At 44.5% G+C, this 26,826-nt stretch overlaps 1 protein-coding gene across 1 annotated transcript in view; it reads right to left on the reverse strand.

The window, feature by feature from the left end:
• Positions 1-26,826, reverse strand: part of HSD17B2 (hydroxysteroid (17-beta) dehydrogenase 2) — a 73,890-nt gene that overhangs the window by 29,424 nt on the left and 17,640 nt on the right. The window contains exon 2 of the mRNA XM_006860297.1: positions 2,790-3,002. Coding sequence (XP_006860359.1) covers positions 2,790-3,002 — 213 coding nt within the window. The remainder of the gene's footprint in view (positions 1-2,789; positions 3,003-26,826) is intronic.

A 26,826-nucleotide genomic window follows, 5' to 3' on the forward strand; every position in this document is an offset into this window, starting at 1 on the left:
TCGTTCTGCTGTGCATGGGGTCGCTATGAGTCGGTTCCGACTCGATGGCACCTGACAACAACAACAACAAGCCACACCAGGACTCCTCTCTTGTTTTAGCCATTTTGAAATGGATTGCATGACTTCATCTGAAAGAATCCGAGCAGATGCATGACTCTTACTCTCTAAGAGTGTAGTTGGAGGAGTGGAAGACAGACAGATAGTTACAGGAACACTCTGTATGTGCAAAAGGATAATGAGAGAGTGCCCAGAAGAGGAAGGGAATAATTATGTTTACCAGGAAGCTGGATCTCCTGTGGGTATAGAGTCTGCAGTTGGACAAAGGCAAGAGTATTGGCAAAAAGGAGTAATGGCAAGAGGGACATTTCACTCAGGAGAAGCTGTTGAACATAATGAACACCTTATGTTCTTGAAACCATTCAGTTTACTGAGTGGAGCAGTGAGCACTGCAGATTTAGGCTTTGGCAAGGGCCATGATTCTAAAAGGCCTTCAAATCCTTGCTCAAGAGTTTAGATTATTTAGTTGGCAACTGATAGGGTCATGCCAAACCATTCAATAAGACAAAGTAAAACACCTACCACAGGCATGGCCCACAGAAGGAGCCCAGTAAACACTGTTGTTGTAGCACCTTCTGGACATGGATGGCATTATAAGCCATGCATGTTGTGAACATTATTCTCCATTTGGAAAGCGATGGGGAAGGAAAGACAGGCCCCACGGCAACCATGGTGGTAACCCAGATGAGGGAGGATAGGGCCTGTGCTAAGCAAGAACTGCTTGGAGATGGTGAGAAAGGGCTAGGACAGTCAATATCCAGGAAGTAGACTTGACAAGACCCAGGAGCAGTAAGCAGGACTAAGGGTAAGCTGGAGGTCTGAGCGACAACCATGCTGCTGGCTCACATGACCAATTAGCTGGCAATGTGTCCCTAAGCCATGGAACACAGGAGGGTAGACTGATTTGCAGACTGGCAGCCATGGGGTCAAAGTAATGAGGGTCAAGTTTGACAAGTTGAGGTTGGAACCTCTAGGATAGAAGAGCATCTAGTAGACCATCTATCCATGAGAAAGGTGGGCTAGCTTGGCAATACGGATCTGAATGTTATTGGCATAAATCTCAGTGTATCTCAATCCTGGCCAAACATTAGTATCACGTAGGGAGCTTCAAAAAATACTAACGCCTGAGAGCCCATCCTAAAAGTGCTGGTCTAATTGGATAGTGGTAGGGGCAGCTCCATGGGGGGACCTGTGCAAGCACACAGGGCAAACACTTGGAGACCCCCATGCTTGGTTTAACACTCTTGTGTCACTATCTTCAATCCTTAGTCATTTTTAACAATGACTAAGATCACTGTGGAGTCCTGGTGTGGCATGTGGGCTAATGCGTCAGACTGCAAAGTCAGTGGTTCAAGCTCACCAGCTGCTCCTTGGAAACCCTACACAGGGTTGCTATGCATCAGAATAGACTCGAAGGCACTTAACAACAACAACAAGATCACTGTAGGATAATCACTCAACTGCAAGGTTGGTTTGAACCACAGAGTCAGCAGTTCAAATTCACCAGCTATTCCTTGGAAACTCTATACAGGGTCGCTATGAGTCAAAACCAACTTGATGGCACTTAACAACAATGTCCCCTATTTTCATTTTGCATTGTTGTTGTCGTTGTTAAGTGCCTTCAAATCAGTTCCAACCCATAGTGACCCTGTATGGGGTTTCCGATGAGCAGCTGGTGAGCTTGAACCACTGACCTTAGGGTTCAAATGGCTTTGCAGTCTGGCACATTACCCCACAACACCACACCAGGACTCCTCATTTTGTATTGCTGCCCACCAAATTATGACGCTAATCTTGATGCAAGCATGGAAACTTGTAAACATTTCCCAAGTGATTCGAACATAGAGTAGGCTGAGAAATCCTAGTTCAGAGAGTGAGAAGTATAGCCCAGGAAATGTGAAGTTAGGGGAAATTTGAGAATGAAGCCCTGGGGAATATGACACTTAGACGGAGGCAGACAGAGGAAGGAGTCTGGAAAGGAGAAGCAGAAAGAGTGATCCAAAAGCTAGGAGGTCAATAGGGGCCTGGAGATCCCAAAGTCAAGGCAGAAAAGAATAGTCAACCAGCTCAAATATTCAGATAAGTTAAGAACTTGGTATTCAGCATAATACCAACTAACTTGTCCAGCAGCCCTGGAAGTGCTGTGAGGTAGGCATTGGGCTGCTCACCCAAAGATGGAGGGTTGAAACCCACCAGCCACTCTTTGGGAGAAAGATGAGGTTGTTTGCTCTCCTAAAGCTTTACAGACTCAGAAATCCTATAGAGAGTCACTGTGAGTTTGAATGCACATGATGACATTGCGTTTGGGTTTTACTAATTACCAAGGGTGATGAGGGTCCCAAAGAGCTTGTCCCTGAAAGAACAAGAGATGAGAAAGACCAGTAGCTAATAGGGGAGAGTTGTCCTTTCAACTGGGGAAATCTAGCCCATTAGTATTAACTGTGAGGAGAGACATAGGGAGGTATAGGGTGCATTAATGAGAAGGTGACCTAGTAGAAGTTGGAGGGAATGGGACACAAAGAAGTCTGTCAGTTCTGTAAGGACGGGACCATGTCAGTCTCTTCTCAGGACTTTGAGTCCCTAGCATACAGTCGAAGCTCAGTAGAAGTATCCTCAGGCTTTGTCAGAATCCAGAGTGAGTGGAGGGAAAGAGTGATGAAAAAATGAAATCAGAAGCAGATGTCTATAAGGAAGAGTTGAGGGCACAGAGGAGACGTAGCGGAAGGCGGTACCTCTGTCCTGCACCTTCTCCAACACCTTGCTGTATGCCTCTCGTATCTGGGTTGAGTTGGTGACATCCAGCTGTATCACACAGAGCCTTGAAGAGCAGCTTCTCCGAAGTTCCTCTGCTCCTGGTCCTTTTTCATTCAACACTCCCGCAAATACTGTGAAGCCCAGCTCATCCAGATACTTGGACAAAACATGGCCAATCCCGGTGTCACAGCCTACAGAGGATCAAAGCAATACAGTGAGCTAGAACCAAAGAGAAGAGAACAGGTTTTTAACAAGGAGGACTTTCATATGTGACTTGCAATTTTCCCTGTTCCCTGAAGAGAAATCCTTACATCTCTTTTTGCCAGAGCGTAACTGTGATGTAGGGTTTTCTTGGCTGCTTAATAGAAGCAGATGGTCATGCCCTTCATCCATGGTATCACAGGGCAGGCTGGAATCACTCACTTTTAGGGTAGTAATCGAGTGAAAACTGTGAGCACCACCTACATCACAAGGATGCTTTCTAATACATGGAGTCACTTTGAGCTGTGAAGGAGCCCTATTGGTGCAGTAGCTACATGTCAACTGAAAGGTCATTGGTCTGAACCCACCAGCTGCTCCTCTCAGAAAAGGATGTCCCATCAGAATGACAGCCTAGGAAATCCTATGGGGCAGTAGCTGCAGTCTGTCCTGTAAGGTTGCTTTGAGTTTGAATGGACTCAGTGGTGCACTGCACTGAAATGGCATCAACTCAATGGCAACAGATTTGTTTGTTTGTTTCATTGGGGGAGGGGAAGTAGGTAGAAGGATCAGTACTTGGAAAATATAGCCTTGGCGATAGAAATGATGCTGGAGATGGCATGATAGAATTTTACAGGACCAACAGCTTCTTCATTGCAAATATCTTTTTTTAAAGAATATAAAAGATGACTATACACATGGACCTCACCAGATGGAATACAAAGACATCAAATTGACTTCATCTGTGGAAAGAGAGTGCGGAAAAACTTCATATCATCAGCCAAAACAAGGCCAGGGGCAGACTGTGGAACAGACCATCAATTGCTCATATGCAAGTTCAGGCTGAAGCTGAAAAAAATTAAAACAAGTCCACAAGACACAAAATATGACCTTGAATATATCTCACCTGAATTTAGAGATCATCTGAAGAACAGATTTGATGCTGTAGCCACTAAAGACCAAAGACCAGAAGAGGTGTGGGATGACATCAAGAACATCAAATAGGAAGATTGCAAAAGGTCATTAAGAAGACAAAAAGATGGAGAAGACCAAAACGAATATCAGAAGAAACTGTGAAACTTGTTCTCCAGCGTAGAGATGATAAAGCAAACAGAAGAAGTGAGGAGGTACAAGAGCCAAACAGAAAATTTCAAAAGTCAGTTTGAGAAGACAAAGTCAAATATTGTAACAAAATGTGCAAAGACCTGGAGTTAGAAAACTGAAAGGGAGAACACGCTCAGCATTTCTCATGCTGAGGTAACTGAAGGAAAAATTCAAGCCTCGACTTGTGGTATTGAAGGATTCTCTGGGCAAATTAATGAGTGATGCAGAAAGCATCAAAAGAAGATGGAAGGAATACACAGAGTCACTGTACTAAAAAGAAAGGCTGCTGTTCCACCATTTCAAGAGGTAGCATATGATCAAGAGCCAATGATCCTGAAGGAAGAAGTCCAAGCTGCATTGAAGTCATTGGTAAAGACCCAGGTACCAGGAATTGATGGAATACAAATTGAAACCGTTCAACAAACTGATGTGGCACTGAAGGCACTCACTCATCTCTGCCAAGAAATTTGGAAGACAACTTTCTTGCCAACTGACTAGAAGCGATCCATACTTGTGCCCATTCCAAAGAGAGGTGACCTAATGGAATGTGGAAATCATTGGACAATATCATTGCTATCCCATGAGAGTCAAGTTTTACTAAATATAATACAAAAACGGCAGCAACCATACACTGGCAGAGAACTTCCAGAGCCAGATTCAGAAGAGGCTGTGGAATGAGGGATACCATTGCAGATGTCAGCTGGATCTTGGATGAAAGTAGAGAATACCAGAAAGATGTTGCTTGTTTGTTTTTTAATGTTTTATTGTGAATTATGTGATCGTTAACATGGGAGAATGTTAGCTTTACATTCATCCTATTGTATAGTGTTTCATTTCCATGATTACAACCCCCTCCATGCATCATCAACCAACTAAAGGGTATACCCTGCAAACCTACCTTATCCCCCCTCCCCGAGTCATCAGCTCATCAGCACACAGCCCCTCTCCCTCTCTGGGTCTAAAGTCCCCAGCCACTCCATCTCTCCACATCATCATCTCTGCCTCCATTTCTGGCATCACTGCTTCTCTGGATAGGGTCCCGCTCTCCGCTCTTCTCCCTTGATGGTCCCAGGGACCTCTGCTCCTAGACTGCAAAGTCAATCACTCCCCTCCTTTTGCTACAAAACGTCTACCTTTACATTTACAACCCTCACAATCAGTCCTGATAACAATTATTCACTGTTGTATCACAGGAGACTTATCCACATCTCCTGTCATCAGCCCCGCCCAGACAGATTGGATACTACTCAGTGGAGATTCTACCTTCCTCTATGCCCTCTGGATCTAGGCTCCCTCTTGAAAGCTCATAAGCCAGTCACTTCTTGCCTTTGTAGCCCCCTCATTTTGGGTAGCCAATGTCCAGGTTGCCCATTCCTGTCTACTCTGTGTGTAGAGGGGGTGGGAATAAACCTCACTGTAAAGCAGAAAGGTGTTTGTTTACCTGTGCTTCATTGATTGAGTGAAGGCTTTTCATTGTGTGAGTCATAACAAGCTATGGGAAACATTGTAGAAAATGAGTATTCTGGAACACTTAATTGTACTCATGAGGAATCTGTACATAGACCAGTTGTTCGAACAGAACAAGGGAACACTTAATGGTTTAAAATTAGGAGAGGTGTGTATTAGGGTTGTATTCTTCCACCATACTTATTCAATCCGTATGATAAGCAAATAATCTGAGAAACTGGATTATATGAAGAAAAACGTGGCATCGGAAATGGAGGAAGACTCATTAACAACCTGTGATATACAGATGATACACCCTTGCTTGCTGAAAGTGAAGAGGATTAAAAATACTTACTGATGAAAATCAAAGACCACAGCCTTCAGTATGGGTTGTACCTCAATGTAAAGAAAACAAAATTCTTCACCACTGGACCAATAAATAACATCACAATAAATGGGTAGAAGATTGAAGTTGTCAAAGACGTCATTTTGCTTGGATCAACCATTAACACTCATGGAAGAAGCAGTCAAGAAATCAAATGGCTTATTGCACTGGGCAAATCTGCTACACAAGACCCCTTTAAAGTGTTCGAGAGCAAAGATGTCAGTATAAAGACTAAGATGCACCTCACCCACACCATGGTATTTTCAATAACATTATAGGCATGTGAAAATTGAATAGTAAATAAGGAAGACCATTAAATAATTGATGCATTTCATATATAGTGTTGGAGAAGAATATTAAAAGTACTGTGTACTACCAAAAGGCCAAACAAATCTGTATTGGAAGAAGTGCAGCCAGAATGCTCCTTAGAAGCCGGATAGCCAGACTTTGTCTCTCACACTTCAGACATATTGTCCGAAGGGACCAGTCCCTGGAAAACAATATCATGTTTGGCAAAGTGGAGGGTCAGAGAAAAAGAGGAAGACCCCCAACGGGATGGATTGGCACAGTGGCAGCAGCAACCAGCTCTGGTGTAGCAACAATTTGTGAGGTTGGCCCAGGACCAGGCAGTGTTTCCTTCTGTTTTACATAGGGTCACTATGAGTCAGTACCAACTCGATAGCACCCAACAACAATAGGTAGAAGGAGAAAGGCTGGTAGAGGAAATGAACGGAAGAGGAATGACTAGTGGTCAAAGAGGGGAAATTGAGACATCCAATAGAATTTTCTGTATTGTGTTTGATGACACCTCTATCATTCCATAAACTCATCAGTAAAGCATTTGTTAAAACTAGCACTTAGGAGCTGGTTGGGCATTTTGGAGGAATAACAGAATACTATCCAATGTCTTCTGAATTCTCACCAAGTTACCAGGCAGGATCATGCAAATAAGGTATACAGACTCTAAGGTTGGTAATGGTTAGTTTTGCCATCCAGCTAGGTCTAAAAGGAACTATCTCAGAAGGAGGAATGGAAGACCCCAGGGACATCAAGAAAAGCATGAGTGGAGTATGAGATCCCTACCTAGAAAAACCACAACAGCAGAGGCAATGGCAGAGATGGTGGCCTGAAGAGACAGAGCAGCTGTGGGCTTTAGGCCCATGGACTGAGGCAGAGGCAGACACAACACATGACTGAGAGGCCAAAGACAAGAGTGAGGCATGCCTGCGTCTGGCAGACAAGAGGTGTTCCTGACTGGACAACTGCTGTGTCCTGAGTTGGTTTTGATCCTTAATTATATCCTGTTCACTTCCCTAATAAACCCCAAGTCATGAGTTCATATTGTTATGAGTTCTGTGTGGCCATTGAAATGGATTGTCGAACCCAGATATGAAGCAGAGAGTGCTGTGGGAGGGATGGTTGGGGTCAAAATAGGATAAAGAGGGTTGTAGGGTGGAAGCATGTCTGATCTTCACTCCATAGGCATCAGCCTTGGGCTGATTTTGAGTTTGAGTCTCTTTCCCCATTGTGAAGCCAGGGGAAGTCAGATATAACCTCCACATGGTTTTTGCACTGGGCAATAGCAAGGGTTGTCCACAGGGGTCAGTTCCATCTGGGTTATAGAAGATGAAGACTCACATCTTTCTCATGTTCCAGGCCTTTGGATAGAAACGAACCAGCTATAGGCAGCATATAGCTAACCCCTCTGTCTACTGCTCTGTGAATACACGGAAATGTGATATGTATATTACATATCCGCTACTAATAGAAAGGGTGTCAATTCAACCCCACCAGCTTCTTCTTGGGAGAAAGATGAGGCAGTCTGCTTCTGTAAGGATTTACAACCTTGGAAACTCCATGGGGCAATGTGCTATTCTGTCCTACGGGGTCACAGTGGGTCAAAATTGACTCAAGGTCAATGAGGTATTTTTTGTTTTGTTTCTTTTGGGGGTTTCTTTTTGTATGAGTGTAGGAAGGAAGACCCTAGGTGGCACAGTCGTCCAAACCCTGGATGATCAGTGGCACCGCAAGAAGCAGGTCTGGTGATCCACTCCTACAAGTTTCTCCTTCACTTTCAGCAAGCAAGGTTGTATCATCTGCATAACACAGGTTGTTAATAAGTCTTACTCCAATCTTGATGCCACGTTTTTCTTCATATAACCCAGCTTCTCGGATTGCTTTCTCATAATACAGGTTGAATAAATATGGTGAAAGAATACTACCCTATTGCACACCTTTCCTAATTTTAAGCGAGTCGGTGTTCTCATGTTCTCTTCAAACAACTGCCTCTTGGTCTACGGTACAAGGTCCTCATGAGCACAGTTGTCAGCTTGAGGACTAAGGTATGTCTGACCCAAGCCAAAGTATTTTCAGTAGTCTCATATGCATGCAAAAGCTGGACAGTGAATAAGGAAGACCATAGAAGAATTGATGCATTTGAGTTATGGTTTTGGAGGAGAATATTGAATGTGCCATGGGCTGCCAAAAGAAACAATAGATGTGTGTTGCAAAAAGTGCAGCCAAAGTGCTCCTTGGAGACCAGGATGGCCAGAATTCATCTCTCATACTTTGGACATGTCAGGAGGGACCAGTTGCTAGAGAAGGATATCATGTTTGGTAAGGTAGAGGGTCAGAGAAAAAGAGGAAGACCCCCAGCAAGATGGATTGGCAAAGTGGCAGCATCAAGGGGCTCAAGTGTGACAACAATTGTGAGGTTGGTCCAGGATCGGGCAGTGTTTCATTCTGCTGTGCATAGGGTCACTATAAGTCGATACTGGCTCGATGGCACCTAATAACAACAACAGTGTAGAGTTTGGTGACATTTAGTGCATTCATAACAATGTGCAACCAGCACTTATAACAGACACTAGCCAGTTCTAACACATTCTCGTCATCCCAAAAGAAACCTCACAAAAGAAACCATTAGCATTCACTGCCCAGACTCTTCTCCCCCAGCCCCTGCTGTTGTTGTTAAGTGCCATGGAGTCAGATCTGTCTCATAGCAACCCTATATAGGGTTTCCAAGGAGTGGCTGGTGAGCTTGAACCACCAACCTGATGGTTCAAACCAATGTTACATTCCAGGGCGTTAACCAACAGCACCACACAAGGACTCCTGGCAACCTCTAGTCAGCGGACTCCTAGCTTTGGGCTATGCCTACTCTGGAAATCACATGGTCCTCTGTACCTAGCTACTGTCACACAGCATGGTTTTGAAGTTCATCCTTTCCACTTTGGATTTGTGGTGCTATAGGATAAGCACTGGACTGAAAGATCTGTTTGAACCTCAAATTTGGCAATTCAAACACACCAACCACTCATGGAAACCCTATACAAGATCTCTGGGAGTCGGAACCAACTCGATGGCATGTAGCAACAAGAACAACTCGTTGGGCATCCAGGCCCAGGAACCAGGCCTCTGTGTGTGCGTGGTTTCCCACTTGGGCCAAAGGATGAGATAGAGGGTCCTGTGACAGACAGCTACCTTGGTATAAGTCAGGGCTTTAGAATTCCCGCTCTATCACATACACGGAGAATGGTTTTGTGCATGTGGCTTGCCCTACAGAAATGTACCTGTGACCAGACATATAGAGTTCCTGGGTCAGACCCTAGGCAGTGACAAGTTTCACAGACAGTGAACACAGTGCTGTGTGGCCCGGGAACCCTTCAGCACCACTACTGACCAAGATAAGGGAGCTCTGGTAGCGTAGTGGTTACGAGTCGGGCTGCTAACCTCAAGGTCAGCAGTTCAAAACTACCAACAATTCCGTGAGAGAAAGATGATGCTTTCTGCTCCCGTAAAGATTTACAGTCTCAGAAACCCTGTACAGGGTCGTTATGAGTTGGAAACAACTCCATGGCACATCACCACCACCACCATCATGTTGTAACGTTAGTTCCCAAATATCTACTGGAGAGGTTACAGTCCCATTTCACAGATGAGGACACTGACAATGAGAGACAGAGGTCAGAGAATAGCAGAGATGATGGCCAGGGGAGTCTCCGTCTCCCCATCTGAAAAGTAGGGTTAGCTGTCCAGGACTTCACTCCTTGAGCTGAGTAGGAGTCAAGGAGACATGCCTGGGACATTCCATACAAGGCCCAGCATGTCATGAGTGACCCTTATCAGTCTCCCGGCTCTAATCCAGACATGGCTGTGACATGAGATATTCAGGACCGGCTGGGCTGGCCCTGATATCTGTGGAGACTATCAGTAACCAGAGACCAGAGGCCCTTCAGAAAATACTGGCTGGGGAGCCACTCCCTGCAGGTGAAGATAATCCTTGTACCCTCCAGAAACCCAGAGAACAAAACAGAGCCTTCACGACAAGACAGAAGGATTTGATAAATTAATCCAACTGTGTTATTGTGAAGTGCCGTGAATTGGTTCCAACTCCTAGCAACCCTGTGCAGGGTTTCCAAGGAGCAACTAGTAAGTTTGAACCACCGACCTTGTGGTTCAAAGCGCCCTTGCTGTCCAGTGCTTTAACCCACAGCACCACACCAAAACTAACTTCTGACTCAGAAAGACCTTGTATAGGGTTTCCAAGGAGCGGCTGGTGGGTTTGAACCTCCAATCTATAGTCCAATGTTTATCTTACAGCTCCACACCAAGACTCCAGTGCATACGTATTATTGTTGTTGTTGTTGTTGTTAAGTGCCATCCAGTTGGTTCTGACTCATAGCGACTCTGTATATGGTTTCCAAGGAGTGACTGGTGGGTTTGAACTGCCAAACTTGTGGTTAGTTGTTGTTTTAGTAGTCCAGTGCTTATCCAGGATGATAAGTACATACCTGCTGTTATTGTTAAGTGCTGTTAAGTCGATTCTAACTCATAACAACCCTGTATAAGACATACCTTATAGTTATTTAGTGCTGTTAAGTCAGTCCTGACTCATAGCAACCCTGTATAGAGTTTCAGAGGAGCAGCTGGTGAGAATGAACCGCTACCCTTGTGGTTCAAACCCACCTTGCCCATTTACCTACTAGTGTCACAGGAGGACTCCACACTAGAACATACCTGTTGTTGTTAAGTGCTGTGGAGTTGGTTTTGACTTAAGACCATGTATAGGGTTTCCAAGGAGTGACTGATAAGTTTGACTTGCCAACCTTGTGGGTTAAATCAACTTGTGGTCCAGTGATTATCTTACAGTGCCACGCCAGGATTCCATTATCTAGTACAGTGTAATTAACAAATCTGTCTTGGAAGAAGTACAATCAGATTTCTCCTTAGAAACAAACATAGCAAGACTCCGGCTCATGTACCTTTGACTTGTTATCAGAAGGGACCGTCTCCAAAGGACATCACACTTGGTAAAGTAGAGGGTCGACAAAAAAGAGGAAGACCCTCAAGGAGATGGACTGACATGGTGGCGGCAACAATGGACTCAAACACAACAACTGAGGATGATACAGGAGTGGACAGTGTTTCATTACATTGTACATGGGGTCGCTATGAGCTGGAACCAACTTGATAACATCTAACAATGACTAGTACTTATTGAAGGAAATCCTGGTACCACAGTGGTTAAGCACACAGCTGTGAACCTAAAGTGAGCTGTTCAAATTCACCAGTTGCTCCTCGGGGGAAAGATGTGGCATTCTGCTTCCCTAAAGGAACTTCCCTAAAGGTAGCTCTACTCTGTCCTATAAAGTCACCATGAGCCCAAGTTGGTTCTTCAGTAAGTGGTTTGGGTTAACACAGATTTCATGCTTACCAAGTCCCAGACAGCCTCGCTTGCATTAGCTCATTGAATCCTCCCAGCAACCCTGGGAAGTAAGAGAAAACTCAGATGCAGAGGGTTCAGTTCATTGTGTCGCTAGGATGTGGCAGAGCTGGAGTTGCAGCACAAACGGGTCTTGGTTTGAACATGTGGGAAATGAAACGTTTAAATATTGAAGCCCTGGGAAGCACAGGGCTTGGTACGTTGTCCACAGTCATTGAGTTAATTCTGACTCAAAGCAACCCCATATGGGGTTTCTGAGGCTGTAAATCTTTGTTGATGTTATTAAGTGCCACCAAGTCATTTCTGACTTGTAGAAACCCTGATAGGGTTTCTGAAGGTTGATCGCTGGTGAGTTTGAACTACCGACCTTGTGGTTCAAACCCACCTTGTGACCTAGTGCTTTATTCTATAGCTCCACACCAGAAAGCCTCCTCTTTCTCCCAGGGAGCAACTGTGGATTCGAACTGTTCACCTTATGGTTAGAAGTCCAGCATGTAACCCACCACACAATCAGGGCTCTTTTGGCACATGTTGTTGTTGTTGTTGTTAGGTGCCATCACATCAGTACTGACTCATAGCAACCCGGTGCACAACAGAACGAAACACTGCCTGGTCCTGGGCCAACCTCACAATCGTTGCTATGCCCGAGCCCATTAATGCGGCCACTGTGCCAATCCCTCCCATCTCATTCCTGTTAGGGGTCTTCCTCTTTTACTCCAACCCTTCACTTTACCAAACATGATAGATATCCTTCTCCATTGACTGGTCCCACCTGATAATATGCTCGAAGTATGAGAGACGAAGTTTGGCCATTCTGGCACATAGTAGGTGATCAATAAAAAAACATCAGTTGAATGAATAGGCATTTCTGCACAAGAAGGTATAATGTCCTCCAGGGACTGATCCCTCCTGACCACATATATAAATTATCTCAACATCCTCACTTCTCAGGAACATTAACTCTGGCTGTATTTCTTCCAAGACAGACTTGCCATTCTTCTGTAAAAACAAAACAAACTCACTGACATCGAGTCAGTACCAACTCATGGTGACCTGTATAGGGCTGGTTTCCAAGGCTGTAAATCTTTACAGAAGTGGGAAACCACCTCTTTTTCTCCCACAGAGCAGCTGTGAGTTTGAACTGCTGACCTTGTGGCTGGCAGTCAAGCGCTGTTCTTACAGCGGCACCGAGTACAGTTAGAGCAGGGAGAGAGCCTTCTGCCTGTGTGTCAGGGGTCCTAACTGACAGCCGGGGCTCAACAAGAATTTGTTATTAGGTGGCTTCCCCCAGTAGAGGATGAGGTTGCTGCTGGGGTGATTTTAAGCTATGTGTTTGAGATTGCTCTATTATCTAACCAGTAAGCCTAAATCAGTTCTGACTTAAGGCAACTCCGTGTGCATCGGAGTGCAGTATGCTTCATAAGGTTTCAGTAGCTGCTTTTGCAGAAGTAGATTGCCAGGACTTTCTTCCAAGGTGCCGTTGAGAGAACTCAAACCTCTAACCTTTCTGATAGCAGCTGAATTTGTTAATCATAGGTACCACCCAGGAGCTCAATTCTAACTGGAAACATCTTCACCCAGAGTCCTGTTTATTCAGTAAAGAATGAAGTGAATTTGAAATAGCATTTCATCATAACCTTTGTAACAAAGACTCATTTCATGTAAAACTGGAAATGATGTGAGTCCCCTTGAATTAAAAGAAAAACAACATTAAGAATGGTATTATTTCAAAGCTAGTGACCAGAAATGGGCCCCATCTTTTGTTGGGTTAAGTTTTAAATTGAGATCAGTTCTAAAGAATGTGAGGTGGGAGATCTTAGAAGCCAAGTCCCTTAAATAAAATACACCCGCCCTGTAAAGATAAAACAAGGTACTGCATTTGTCACTGCACATGCACTTTGAACTTTAGTAGGTTCCCTTGGAAACAGCATTCAGAGACAAACAAGAAATAGGAAGAATTTGTAAACCTGTATAAGCCTCCTTGTCATGGCTGGAAAATTATTTAATAAAGCCTCATGATCAACAATGAAAGAGAGAGAGAAAAAGAAGAAATAATCCTAAGTTATCCAAATAGTTATAATTTTGGCAATTTTTTTCCTGCTACGAGTTGTTCCTCTTCTTTTCTTTAACTTTTTTTTATTATGAATTGGGGCATGTAGTGGCTCCATATAATAAGCACTAGACTACAAACCACAAGGTCCATGGTTCAAGCCCACCAGCTCCTCCATGGGAGAAGGATGAAGCTTTCTGCTCCAGTGAAAATTTAAAACCTCAGAAAACCCACACAGAGTCGCTATGAGTCAGAACCGTCTTGATGATACTTAGCAACAACACTGACCTTGGTGTCCCCCAAGACTAGGGTCCTGAGCCCCCAGGTCCAGCAAATCATTCCCTCTAGGTGTTTGGTTATGGCTAAGAAGCTTAACTTTGCCCACTGTCTATTTAGCTATGGAGTGCGGTGCTATAGGATAAGCATTTGACAGCAAGGTCGATTTGAACCACATGGTTGGTAGTTCAAACTCACCAGCAGAACCTCAGAAACCCGCACAGGGCTGCTCTGTGTCAGAACCGACTCAACGGCGCTTAACAATAACACCATGCTCTACTAATAGTCACAGGTAGACTTACAGCAAATAGAAATACATATGTAGAAACATCCTGTCAAACCTACATATAAGTTCCTCTACACATTGTTCTTTATGGCTCTCTAGTAGCATAGTGGTTACAAATTGGGCTGCAAACCTTAATGTCTGCAGTTCAAGACTACCAGCTGTTCCATGGGAGAAAGATGAGGCTTTCCGTTCCCGTAAAGATTTATAGACTCAAAAACCCTGTACAGGGTCACTATGAGTCAGAAGTGACTCCACAGCACATAACCACCACCCCACATTTTCCTTTAACAATTAGAATTATATAGTACACATATTTTTAAAAAAATTAATATTATATGAAACATTTTTGTATGTTTTTACATAGTCTTCAAAACCATCATTTTTCATTACTAGAGAAAACTCTCCCTATTAAAAAAGCTACAGAGAGAAAAGGTTGGAGCCTCCTGGGTTCATAGCTCAGCTCCACCACTTACTGAACCCCATCTGTGTCCAATTTCCTCATCTATAAAGAGGGAGTGATACAAAGCCTGCCTTACGTTAGAAAGATGAAGTGATACGATGTATCCAAGGACTCAGAAGAGAGCCTGTTGTTATCCAAGTGTTTATTAAGTAAACAGTGGTATTTTCTACCCCCTTGGGACCATCTCTGTGATTCTAACCACAGCGATGGATGAGTCAGCCAAGCACCTTAACTGCTTTCTGACAGTGATCCCCTTCTCCTCTTGTTTAATTGTTAAGTGCTGGTGAGCCAGTTCTCACTCATAGCAACCAAGGAGCAGCTAATGGATTTGAACCACTGACCTTGCAGTTAGCTGTCCAGTGCTTATCCCACAGTGCCACACCAGTGCTCTCCCTTACTCTGTACCAAAAGTGCTCCAAGTTCCCCTTCGCCAATTAAATCTTCAACCAGCAGAAACTTAAAGCCGAGACACTCACAGGACCAGTGTCTTCAGGGGCCCCAAGACCTTTGTAGCAGATGAATCAATTGCGTTTCTAGTAGCGGAATGGAAGAAACACGAACTGGAAACCTACTACATATCAGGAACAGGCTGAGTGCTTGTATATTTCATTTAGCCCATACATACAGTCTGTTTTGTAAGAATTTGAATTGACGCTCTGAACTGGGAGATTTCATCTCAACACGCAGAGCAGTGAATGTTTTTACTTAACAAATCAGGAGATGCGCCAACTCTGGGCCTACATTCCCATCGGGGTCATCAGCTAAAACCAAGGACCCCAATGGCTGTCCCTCAGATGGACACATGTTCCCCTGTAGGAATGATGCTTGGTTGTATGAATTTCCACCTTGAGCATTCCTCACTGATGTGACCTGAGACTACATTGTAAAATCTGCAAAAAGATCATCCGGTCAAGGCTTGTTTGTTTAGCCGTCTGGGAAACAGCTGGGGGAAGCACCTGGCCCTCCCTCGTTCAATGCTTAAGCAATCCATCCCATAACCAACCTCAAGCTTATAGTAACTGTTCTGCATGAAATCATTGGTGGCATAATGAAGCACAAGATAAATAACAACAGAAAAAACCATGGTACACTGAAGACTTCCCTGAGGGCCAAACAAGACACAACTTCTAATCCAGGAAGGGCAAATACCTGGGCAAATCATGGGCACCCCACCCCCACTCCTCCCCATTCCCTCATTCCCTTGGTGGTGGTTCTGTGCCATGGAGTCAGTTCCAACTCATAACAACCCTGTACAGGGTTTCTGAGGCTGTAAATCTTTACAGGAGCAGAATGCCTCATCTTTCTCCTGTGGAACAGCTGGTAGTTTTGAACTGCTGACAGTGAGATTAGCAGCCCGATTCATAACCACTACGCTACCAGAGCTCCATCCCTCGTACCTGTAGCACTCTTTAAAGATAATAACCATCCGGGAGTGAGGCCCTGAGATGTTGCTGGTCTTTTGTGTCTCCGTTTTAATGGAAGTAAGTGTAGTTTTCCTGGAACATATTGTGCATAGCGCCCCCTTCAAGACAGTGTCGAAGTGCTGTAATATCTACAGGGTTCCAAAGCTGTAATATCTCCAGGGTTCCTGGTGTGGCTCTGTAAGATAGGCGCTGGATTGCTAAGTGCAATGCAGGGGATTCAAACTCACCAGTCACTCCTCAGAAAGCTCCACAGGATCACTGCAAGTGAGAACCGCTGACACTTTCACAATCTCTACAGAAGCAGGCTACCAGATCTGTTCTGCCGAGGAGCTGCTCTATGGCTTCCAACCACCAACCTTTGGCTTTGCAGCTGAGCGCTTAGCCACTGTGCCACCAGGATTCCTATTCTGTAACATCAGCTTCATGAATACATCTATACTACCGCAATCCCTATGTTCAATGGTACACTAAGAGACTGAGAGCGTAAACTCTGTCACAACTGCTCAGCTGAGACATGATTCACTAAAACAAGGCGTGATCGGGTCCAGTTGTGCCTTCTCACCAATCTGCAGTGCACGATCTCACCTGCCCTCCCACCACATCAAAGAAATGATGAAAGCCGTGTGACACTGCTCAACAGATTAGCAAATCTGCATAATATAGCCCATGTGTGCTTGGCTCAAGGTAAGCCGCTGCATACAGTGCTTTCTGGGTAATCTGCCCCTCTACTGTCTCCTAACGCATGTGGGTCTCCTGATGTGGCGCTGTACGATCAGCACTGGACCATGAATCACAAGGTCGGCAATTGAAACCCACCAACAGCTCCTCGGAAACCCTATACAGGGTCACTAGGAATCGGAACACAATAATGACAATGACAGAGCATGCTTCAGTGTTTCCTTAAGAACCTGGGAGGTTCTTATGCATGAAGTTCTTATGCACTTCACCATGCATGAAGTGGGGAGCTCTTGGCTGAAAAGAGTCTCTATCGCTGATGTCAGAATCTTCAATGAGGATGGACTTCCATCATCCATGAATTAGCACAAATGACAAAGAGCTGCTCACCCAGGAAGACGTGTGCAGTGGGGTCTGAGATAGCAACTCCAAGTTCCACAGAAGCCCCTGCTTCACAGGAGCGTGTGGGGTGTCCTCTCCCCAGTCCTGTGTCTCTAGTGAACTTGGCCTGCTGTTCCCCAAATTCAGAGCTTTTCACTACCTCAATTTTTTCGCCATTTCTAAGCCACATCTCCTTTCAGGGCCAAAGCCTCCTCTGACTCTGACACAGTTCTCTGTATGTCCTTTCCTGCATCTCCTGGCACGAGAGTCAGCTCAGCTCAGTCCCCCACCCACCTGGGGCATGATGCAGAAACTGGCATCGTCATGGGTCATGGGTCAGCCGTTCACCTCTCGAGGGGACACAGCAGAGCAGAACGCTGCACCACACGCCAGCTCAGAGCTGCTGACACAGTACTCTCACAGCCGACGTGTCTGAAACCAATGATGACCATGGGGATGTGTGGTCAGCTGAGCGAGATGGCCAGAATTTCAGAGATCCCCAGCCAACACTAGAGGTTGTTAAGAGGTAAGGAAAGCGTCCAGACAACACAGAGGTTCTGGTCTTGGAATGTCTGTGGGTGGTACGGGAGCTCGGTCAAGACTTCCGAATCCCACTCCTATCAGGATATCTTTGCAGGGACCCAGGGAACATAATTTTTAAACTATTAATTTTTTTTGTGAAACTGTTATCATTTCAGTTAATTCTGACTCATGGTGACCCTCCGTGTGTCAGAGTCAACCTGTGCTCCATAGAGTTTTCAAGGCTGTAGTCTTTTGGAAGTAAATTGCCTGGCCTTTCTTCCTGGGTGCCTCAGTGTAATTGGCTTCACTGTGGCACCAGCCAGCTTCCCCCGCCAAAGGAAAGAAAACTGGGAGAACCTATTCAATGATGCGTAAACAAAGACGGTACAGTACTCGGTGTGCCCTAATGGCCACTTTTAACTTCTGAGGAGCGTCCCTTCCTCCTTGACCTCATTCATTCATTCATTCATTCACCAATTCATTCATTTGGGGATGGCTACGTTAGGCCTTAGCCAGGCCCACTGCCACTGATCTGTAGGTCAGTATAGAGCGGCTCCGTCTCTAAGGGTTCTTGAGTTGTAAGTCTTTCCAGGAGTAGGGAAGCCTGATTAGCTCCTGGCAGGGTAATGGATGGGTTTGAACCACCAACCTTGTGGTTAGCCCAACACTTAACGCACTAAGCCAACAGGGCTTCTTGGCGCCAGCAGTACTACCTACCCCCACTACCCCTGCTTACAAGTTAGGACAAAACGTCCCGGTCCTAAGTTACACGAGAACCCCTGGGGAATTCTAATGTACGTCAGTACTCAGCCCATTTCCCTAGAGAGACTCATTTAATTATTCTCCAGGTGGTTCTAATGTGCAGCCAGGATTGAAAAACACTCATCTAAGACAGGGATTCTCCCCTCCTCCTCCCTTCCCGCCCCCCACCAGGGAATGTCTGGAGATATTTGAGGCAGGAGATGGGGGTCGGGATGGGGAGGTGGATGCTGGCATCTTGGCAGAAGCCAGAGAGGTACTGCTAAACACCCTGCAATACCCAGGCAAGCCCCAAATGTCAATACAAACTAACTCTGCTCCAGGGAAAAATAGATAGTACATAAATAATCGCAATCGAGAGTGATGGGTGTTATAAACAGAGCAGTCCTAGAGCTGAGGGGCTCCATTTAAACCGAGATTAGAGAGATCATTAGAATACAGAGTGATAAACACTAGAAATGGCCAAGTTTCTGTGGGCCATGTGTGTCTATAGAGGATCCTGGGTACAAGAAGCAACTAGACGCAACACTGCTGTGGGCGGTCTGCCTCACTCCTCTTGCTTGGCTCTACAGAAATGCTCAGCAAATGCTTGCTGAATGGCAAGATGACCAGTCTTTCAAGGAAAAGATCATATTCCAGGCCAACTTTCTGTGACCATCTATTGCTGTGAATACCTGGTTTTCCTGGGCCCACTCTCTCCCATCCCTGGCCTCACCATCAGTCTGGTCCATGGTCCCTGACATCATAAGAGCCCACAACTTCTCAGAACTTTAACTGACCTTAGAATAAAGTCCAAGTTCCTTAAGCTTAGCCTCTAAGACGTTCTGATTGGATTTGGATCCACATTTCCAGGTTTATCTCCACTGTCTTTTGTTTGGCAGAGCCCTGGTGGTACGGTGGCTAAAGCACTCACCTACCAACCGAAAGGTCAGCAGTTGGAGTCTGCCATGCTCTGAGAGAGAAGGATGTGACAGTGTGTTTCCTTAAAGATTTACAACCTGGGAAACCCTGTGGGCTAGTTCTTCTCTGCCCTATAAGATTTCTGTGTGTCAACTCGATGGCAGTGAATTCGCTTGTTTGGGATCTTCCACTTGCATCCTAAATGCCACACATATCCGTATCCGGGATTTACTTTGAACTGTCTGCCCTCATCTTTGTTCATATCAGGCTTCCTGCTTTAGATTCTCACTTGCATCCCTTTCTCTGATCCTTGCCATTTAAATTTGGTGTTCTTTTTCCTACTGTTTTTTATTTTCAACTATTTACTGCAAAAGAACAGAAAATAATATAATGGACCCCGCACCCATTATCCTACTACAAGAATGATTCATCTTTTATTTCATCCCACACATCTTTTCCCTTTCAGGGCAGTATTATAAAGCAAACTCCACAGTTCATATCATGTCAACCAGAAATCCACAAATGTCTAAGTCTCCACTATGACCAGAGGTGGGGAGTATCTGGCCCATGGGCTGTATAATGCCCTCAAAATTATTTAGTCTGGCCCTGCCAACGCAGCTAAAGTTCTAGCCATCATATTGTTGTTGTTAAGTGCCGTGGAGTTGGTTCCGACTCATACAGGGTTTCCAAGACTATAAATCTTTACAGGAGCAGAAAGCCTCATCTTTCTCCCACAGAACAGCTGGTAGTTTCACACTGCTGACCTTGCAGTTCACAGCCCGATTCATAACCACTATGCTACCAGAGCTCCTTAGCTATCACATTGTTGTTGTTGTTGTTAAGTGCCGTCAAGTCGATGCCAACCCATAGCGACCCTGTACAGGATTTCCGAGGCTGTAAATCTTTACGGGAGCAGAACGCCTCATCGTTCTCCCGCAGAGCAGCTGGTAGATTCGAACTGCTGACCTTGCAGTTCACAGCCCGATTCGTAACCACTACGCTACCAGAGCTCCTTAGCCATCACATTAGGGGTGAGTTAATTAATGTTTGACCAAATATAGCAGGCTAATTTTTAAGTTGATAATTTTATATGGCCCTCAAATGATGTTACAGATTTTGGCAGAAAAAAAGGTTCCCCTCTCTGACCATGACTAACAGATACAACCTAAAAAACATAACCAAACCCACAACATATGAGTTAATTTCGATTCACAATGGCACTAGAGGACAGAGTAGAACTTCCCTGCAGGGTTTCCGAAGCTGTAAATCTTTATAGGTGCTGAAAGCCATGGTGACACAGTGGATTAAGCATTTGGGCTGCTAACTGAAAGGTCGATGGTTCGAACCCACCAGCCGATCTAACGGAGGACGACTAGCCATAGTGACGTATAGACCCATCATCAGAAAAGACCAAATGCTAGAAAAGAACATCGCATTTGGTTATGTTGTTGTTGTTGTTGTTAAGTGCCGTTGAGTCGGTTCCGACCCATAGCAACCCTGTACAGGGTTTCCGAGGCTGTAAATCCTTACGGGAGCAGAAAGCCTCATCGTTCTCCCGCAGAGCAGCTGGTAGATTCGAACCGCTGACCTTAAAGTTCACAGCCCGATTCGTAACCACTACGCTACCAGAGACCCTCAGTGAAAGGACTGTGACAGCAATCACAGTTGTGAACTCAGAAACATGCAAAGGACTTGGAAGACAGCACAGAGCCAGGTAGCACTTGGTTTTGTTACACACAAGGTTGCCATGAATTGTAGAGGAGTCAGTGGCAACCAATAACATGTTCTCACAAAGCTCACTAGCTTTTAGCATGCCCTGGATGCTGCATCTGGTTCTGATCAGCTGATCTCTAGTTCTTGGGACTTGAGCCAGCAGTCTGCCATAGTACCTGCTGATCTTGGGATTCATTCACCTCTGCAGCCTGCTAATCTTAGATTCATCTGGCCTGCCAGTCTTGGCTTCTCCCAACTCACATACCCTAAGGATATGTGAGTTGGGAGAAGCCACTAGTCTAATACCTGACCCACGGACTTGGGACTTGCCATTGCCTCTACATCCATGTGAGTCATTTCCTTGAGAAAAATCAATCTGTCTCTCTTTCTCTCTAAATAAAAACTTCTCTGGTTTTGCTTCTCTAGAGAACCAGGACATCAACAACATCCATACATCACATGGTCTTTGCTGTTTAACCTCTTTTATTGCACAAAATTCTGTTCTTTTTTCCCCTCATGTTTCTTCTTTGTCCTTGACAAGGTAGCACATCCTTCTCTTGCCGGGCAGCTTCCTTGCGTGGTTATTTAACATTCTTCTTTTGTGCTTCTATTTCCTGTAAAGTTGATCTACAAGCTTGATTAGAGTCGGGATCCACATTTTGGGGCAGGCTGCCTCATAGGTGGTGCCGAGTGTCTCTGTTGCACCACAGTGGGGCGAACCTGACACCCCATTTCCAGGGATGCTGAATAAACTGTGAGTTCAGGTGGCACAAGCCTAAATCACCAACTATAAAAGTTCACCATCAGCTTTCATACAGGGTTTAGCCTGTAAGAATGATTGTTGCCTGCATCCATTACTTCATTCAGGACCGAAAAATGATGACTATCCAAGTTGATTATTTCTTTCTCAATCATTAGCTAGACTCATGAAGACTGACAATTGAAACCTGCACTTATTAATCTTATGACTGTCACATAATTACAGAATATAATACTGCCACTACTATTATTTTGAACTCTCTTGTGGATATTGAAAACGAAGCAAATAAGTTATTATGTCAGCGATGTGAGGAACCAAGATTTTCAGCTTAAGGGGAAGGAGGTACAAGTCTAAAATAAAAAATTTAAATAAAAGACTTTCCATCTAAATGCCCACCATTTGTCTATCAATTTGTCCTATGTGGAGGTTCCCATATTGCTATGAGGCAAGAAACTGAAATTTCAAATACCAGCAGGGTCACTCATAGTAGACAATTTTCAGCAGAACATTGGACTGAGACACACTCGGAAGAAAGGTCTGGTGATCTACTTCCATAAATTAGTCACTGGAAACCATATGGATTAAAGCAGAATATTGTCCAAGACAGTGCTGTAAGATGAGCCCCTTAGGTTGGATGACCTTCAAAATACACAGCAATTGTGAAGTTGGTGTAGGGCAAAGTGAGATTTTGTTTGGTTGTACCTGGGGTCACCATGAGTCAAAACCGACTCCACAGTAGCCAGCAACAACACTGAAATTTTAGTTGAAATCTCAATGAAAATTTATTCTTTACTATCCTCTTTCTGTCCCCTAGAAAGATGTAGGAGCAGTGATAGCCTAGAAAACGAGTGTTTGAGTGAAATTACGACCTCCTGAATTGTCTGTGGAATACCTCGCCCCCTGGTTCCTGTGAATGAGACATTATTTGGAAATTGAGTCTTTGCAGATATCGTTAAGGTAAAACCATACTGGATTAGGGCTTCAAAGACTGACATCTTTCTCAGGAAGACAAGATTCAGAGACAAGGGCCAAAGGAGCCCTGTAAATATTGGCGGGATGTTTCCACAAGCCAAGGAATGCCTGAGACCTCCAGAAGCTGGAAAAGCTGAAAGAAGCCTGAAAGTCTTCTTAGCGATCTCTGAGAAAGTAAATTTCTGCTAACACCAAAAGTTCTGACTTTTGACCTCCAGAACTCTAAGAAAACACATTTTTGTTGTTTTAAGCAACACTGCTTCTTGTGATTTCTTACAAAAGCCTTGCGAAGCGGTAACAACTACTGGAGTCCTATCAAAAGACTAGGAAGAGTACCACCAGCCACAGATGGCATTGCTGGGCCATCAAAAAGAATTATAATAACGTGATGAAATGGCTCGTTGTGTTTTGGTGGGGCTTGGGGGCTTTTCCTGCCCATTTTATAATTGGATTGCTCGAAGTGAATGTCAAATAAACACAAGAAAAGTTGTTAATCATTGCTAACCATTAACCATTGCTGTCCAGTTCAGTCTGACCCATAGTGACCTGCTCCAGAGGTTTTGCAAGACTGTAATCTTTACAGCCTTGTAAATTTTTCCATTTCTTTGAGACAAATGCTCAGGTGTGTCATAGCCGACTTGAAGTCCTGGTGGGGCACTGTAGGATAAGCGCTGGACCTCAAGGATGGTTTGAATTGTAAAGTTGGTGGTTCAAACTCACCAGCTACTCCTATGAATCTGAAACAATTGGACAACATACAACAATAAGATAATTGTTACAGCTGCATACTGACAACTTCTTTCTCCCACAGTTTGGCTTTCAGCCAGCAGCTGAGAACCTACCCACCATGCTGCCACCAGAGTTTTCGCTCAGTGTTGTTGTGAAGCGCCATCGAGTCAGTTCCGACTCATAGTGACCCTGTATAGGGCTTCTAGGGAGCTGCTGATGGATTTGAACTGCCGACCTTACAGTTAGCAGTCCAGTGTTTATCCTACAGTGCCACACTAGGATGCCTGGTCAGTTACTACACACCTGAGCATTTATCACGAAAGCATGGAGCAACTGGAGGAACATACAGAGGAGGAAAAATCTCCAGAGAATGTGAGTCAAAAGCCTACGCGACTATGACCTTTTGGTCTAACAAGTGTGTGGCCTTTCTTATTCTCTTCTCACTTTGCATCTTAGCAAAATAAGGATTCGGGAAAAGCTGTTTTGTGTTTGCTTTTTTCTAGAAATCGAACTATAGTTGGTTTCATAACTAAATGTAAATTAAAATCAACAGTATTCTTTTCATGTTATCTTTCTTTTTCTTTAAAAAAACAAAAACTGGTGGATTCGAATAGCTAAACTTGCAATTAGCAGCCCAACTCATAACCCACTATGCTTCGAGGATGCTTTCTTGAAATGTTTGTTCTTGTTGTTAAATGACGTGGAGTCAGTTTCAACTTGTAGGTGTCCTGTACAGGGTTTCCAACAAGAGACTGGTGGGTTTGCACCACTGACCTTGAAGTTAGCTGTCCAATGCTTATCCCACAGTGCCACACCGAAAGTGCTCCAAGCTCCCCTTTACCAATTAAATCTTTAACCAGCAGCAGCTTAAAGCAGAGACACTCACAGGCCCAGTGCCTTCAGTGGCGCCAAGAACTTTCTAGTAGATGAATCGATACTGTTTCTAGTAACAGAATGGAAGAAACACAAACAGAAAACCTACTACAGGAAATAGGCTGAGTCTTTATATGTTTCATTCCACCCATGCAATCGATTTTGTAAGAATTTGAATGAACACTGAGCTGGGAAATTTCATGTAAACACTAAAAATGCAGACCAACGAATTCAACATTTATTCTTCCATTTGAATAAAGCTGATGGGTGATATTCTGCCACTTTTCATATTCTTTGTGTGTGTGTGTGAATTATGTGATAGTTTACATGGGGGAACATTAGCTTTACATTCATCCTATCGTATATTGTTTCATTGCCATGCTTACAATCCCCTTCATGCATCACCAACCAGCCACAGTGTTGGTTGCAAGCCTGCCCCACCCCCACCCCCCGATCGTCAGCATACAGCCCCTCTCCCTCTCTGGGTCTAGAGTTCCCATCTGCTCCATCTCTTCACGTCATCGTCTCTGCCTTCATCTCTGGCATCATTGCTTCTCTGGGTAGGGTCCCACTCTCTGCTATTCTCCTTTGATGGTCCCAGGGATCTCCACTCCTGGACTGCAAAGTTAATCACTACCCTCCTTTTGCTACAAAAGGTCTACCTTTACATTTCCAACCCTCACAATCAATCCTCTACACCCTCTGGATCTAGGCTCCCTCTTGAAATCTTGTAAGCTAGTCACTTCTTGCCTTTGTAGCCCCCCATTTTGGATAGCCAATGTCCAAGTTGCCCATCCCTGTCTACTCTATGTATGGAGGTGGGGGTGGGAGAATGATCCTCGCTGTAAAGATTTGTTCCCTCTTTTGAGCTACTGCATCCATAGGTGTAGGTCAAGTTCATCAAATTGTATTAGATTACTCTTTTTTTCCTCTTCTTTATTCTTCTGGTTGAACTCTGACCATCCAGTCATTGAAGCCAAGTCAAGTGGGTATTATCACCAAGTGTGGGTGTTCTTATGCACATGCCCTCTCTTCTTATCAGCTGAAAGCTTCACTCTCCACTCTAGTCCTCTGTGGCTATGTTACTGACTCTGGGCCCAAGAGTCACCAGGTATTCCCACACTGCTGGCCAACCAGGTCTCCACCCGGGTTCACAGGAATCTATTGCACATTGCAAGGCTTAGCTCACAGCTTCATTGCTGTTTTTCCCTCACTTCCCCTTATCAGTGACGTACATGGTCACCATTCAGAGCGTGTATTCCCCTTGAGGGGACTTCCACTGAGGGAACCCGACCACTTGCCTTGATATCTCCTGGGTGAGAAGCTTGCTTGTTCTTGTAGTAATCAGTCGGGCTGCCTATATTGTTTTGTATTTTTTCTGTAGGTCTTTTTTCAAGAAGTATCGTCTGTTCTTCTAGCCTTTCCAGGCTGGTCTGCTTGTCCTTTCAAGTGGAAATTTCTCACCTCAGAAGATTCTGGATACGGTTCAGGATTCTACCTATGGTCTTATGTAATACAGAGGCTCTGCAGGAAGCCTTCTTCACTGGACATGTTGTAGCCCCATTTTAGGTATTCCAATCAGCTATAGGCAGAAGATGGACTTACAAGATTTCTATGGTGATATTTCTGGCTATTCCTTTCTCTCCTCCTCAAGCATCTATTTTATAATGGAATGCCAGGGAAACCAAGATTCAAAAGACAGCCAAGCATCTCAACATTATTTCCTCCTTTTTGCCCATTCCAACTATGTCTAAATCTCTGTATCCCAGAGCCCTGCTGTTCCAAGGTTGTACTTACATCATTATTTACATCTGTACCACTTAGCCCAATAATTGTTTTCCTCTCTGCTTTATTCTTCCATTCCCCTCCCACTTCTTGTGTATTGCCCCCCTCCCCAGCACCCAAACTATCCTGTGTCTATTTCCTACCCTGTGCTGCACCTTCCCCTCCCTCTCCTCACCCCATCCCCCACATCCCAGTAACAGGCAAAGAAATGCCCACCCCCACCCCCCTTTAGTCTGGGTTCTTTTTCTTAGCCTTTTACAGTAGTGGTCCTATGTAATATTTCTCCTTTTGTGACTGACTAATTTTACTTAACATAATGTCCTCAAGGTTCATCCATGTTATGCGGTGGCTTGCAGCTTCCTTGTTGTTCTTCAAGGCAGCATAGTATTCCATTGTGTGTATGAACCACAGTTTGTCTATTCATTCTTCAGTTGATGGGCACTTTGGCTGCCTCCATCTTTTTGCTATTGTAAATAGTGCTACTATGAACATTGGTGTGCATATATCTACTCGTGTTATGGCTCATGTTTCTTGTGGGTAAATACCAAGTAGAGGAATTGCTAGATCATAAGGTATTTCTATTTTCAACCTT

This window comes from Chrysochloris asiatica, unplaced genomic scaffold, assembly GCF_000296735.1.
Source record: "Chrysochloris asiatica unplaced genomic scaffold, ChrAsi1.0 scaffold00037, whole genome shotgun sequence".
In the NCBI taxonomy this organism is placed as follows: Eukaryota; Metazoa; Chordata; class Mammalia; order Afrosoricida; family Chrysochloridae; genus Chrysochloris; species Chrysochloris asiatica.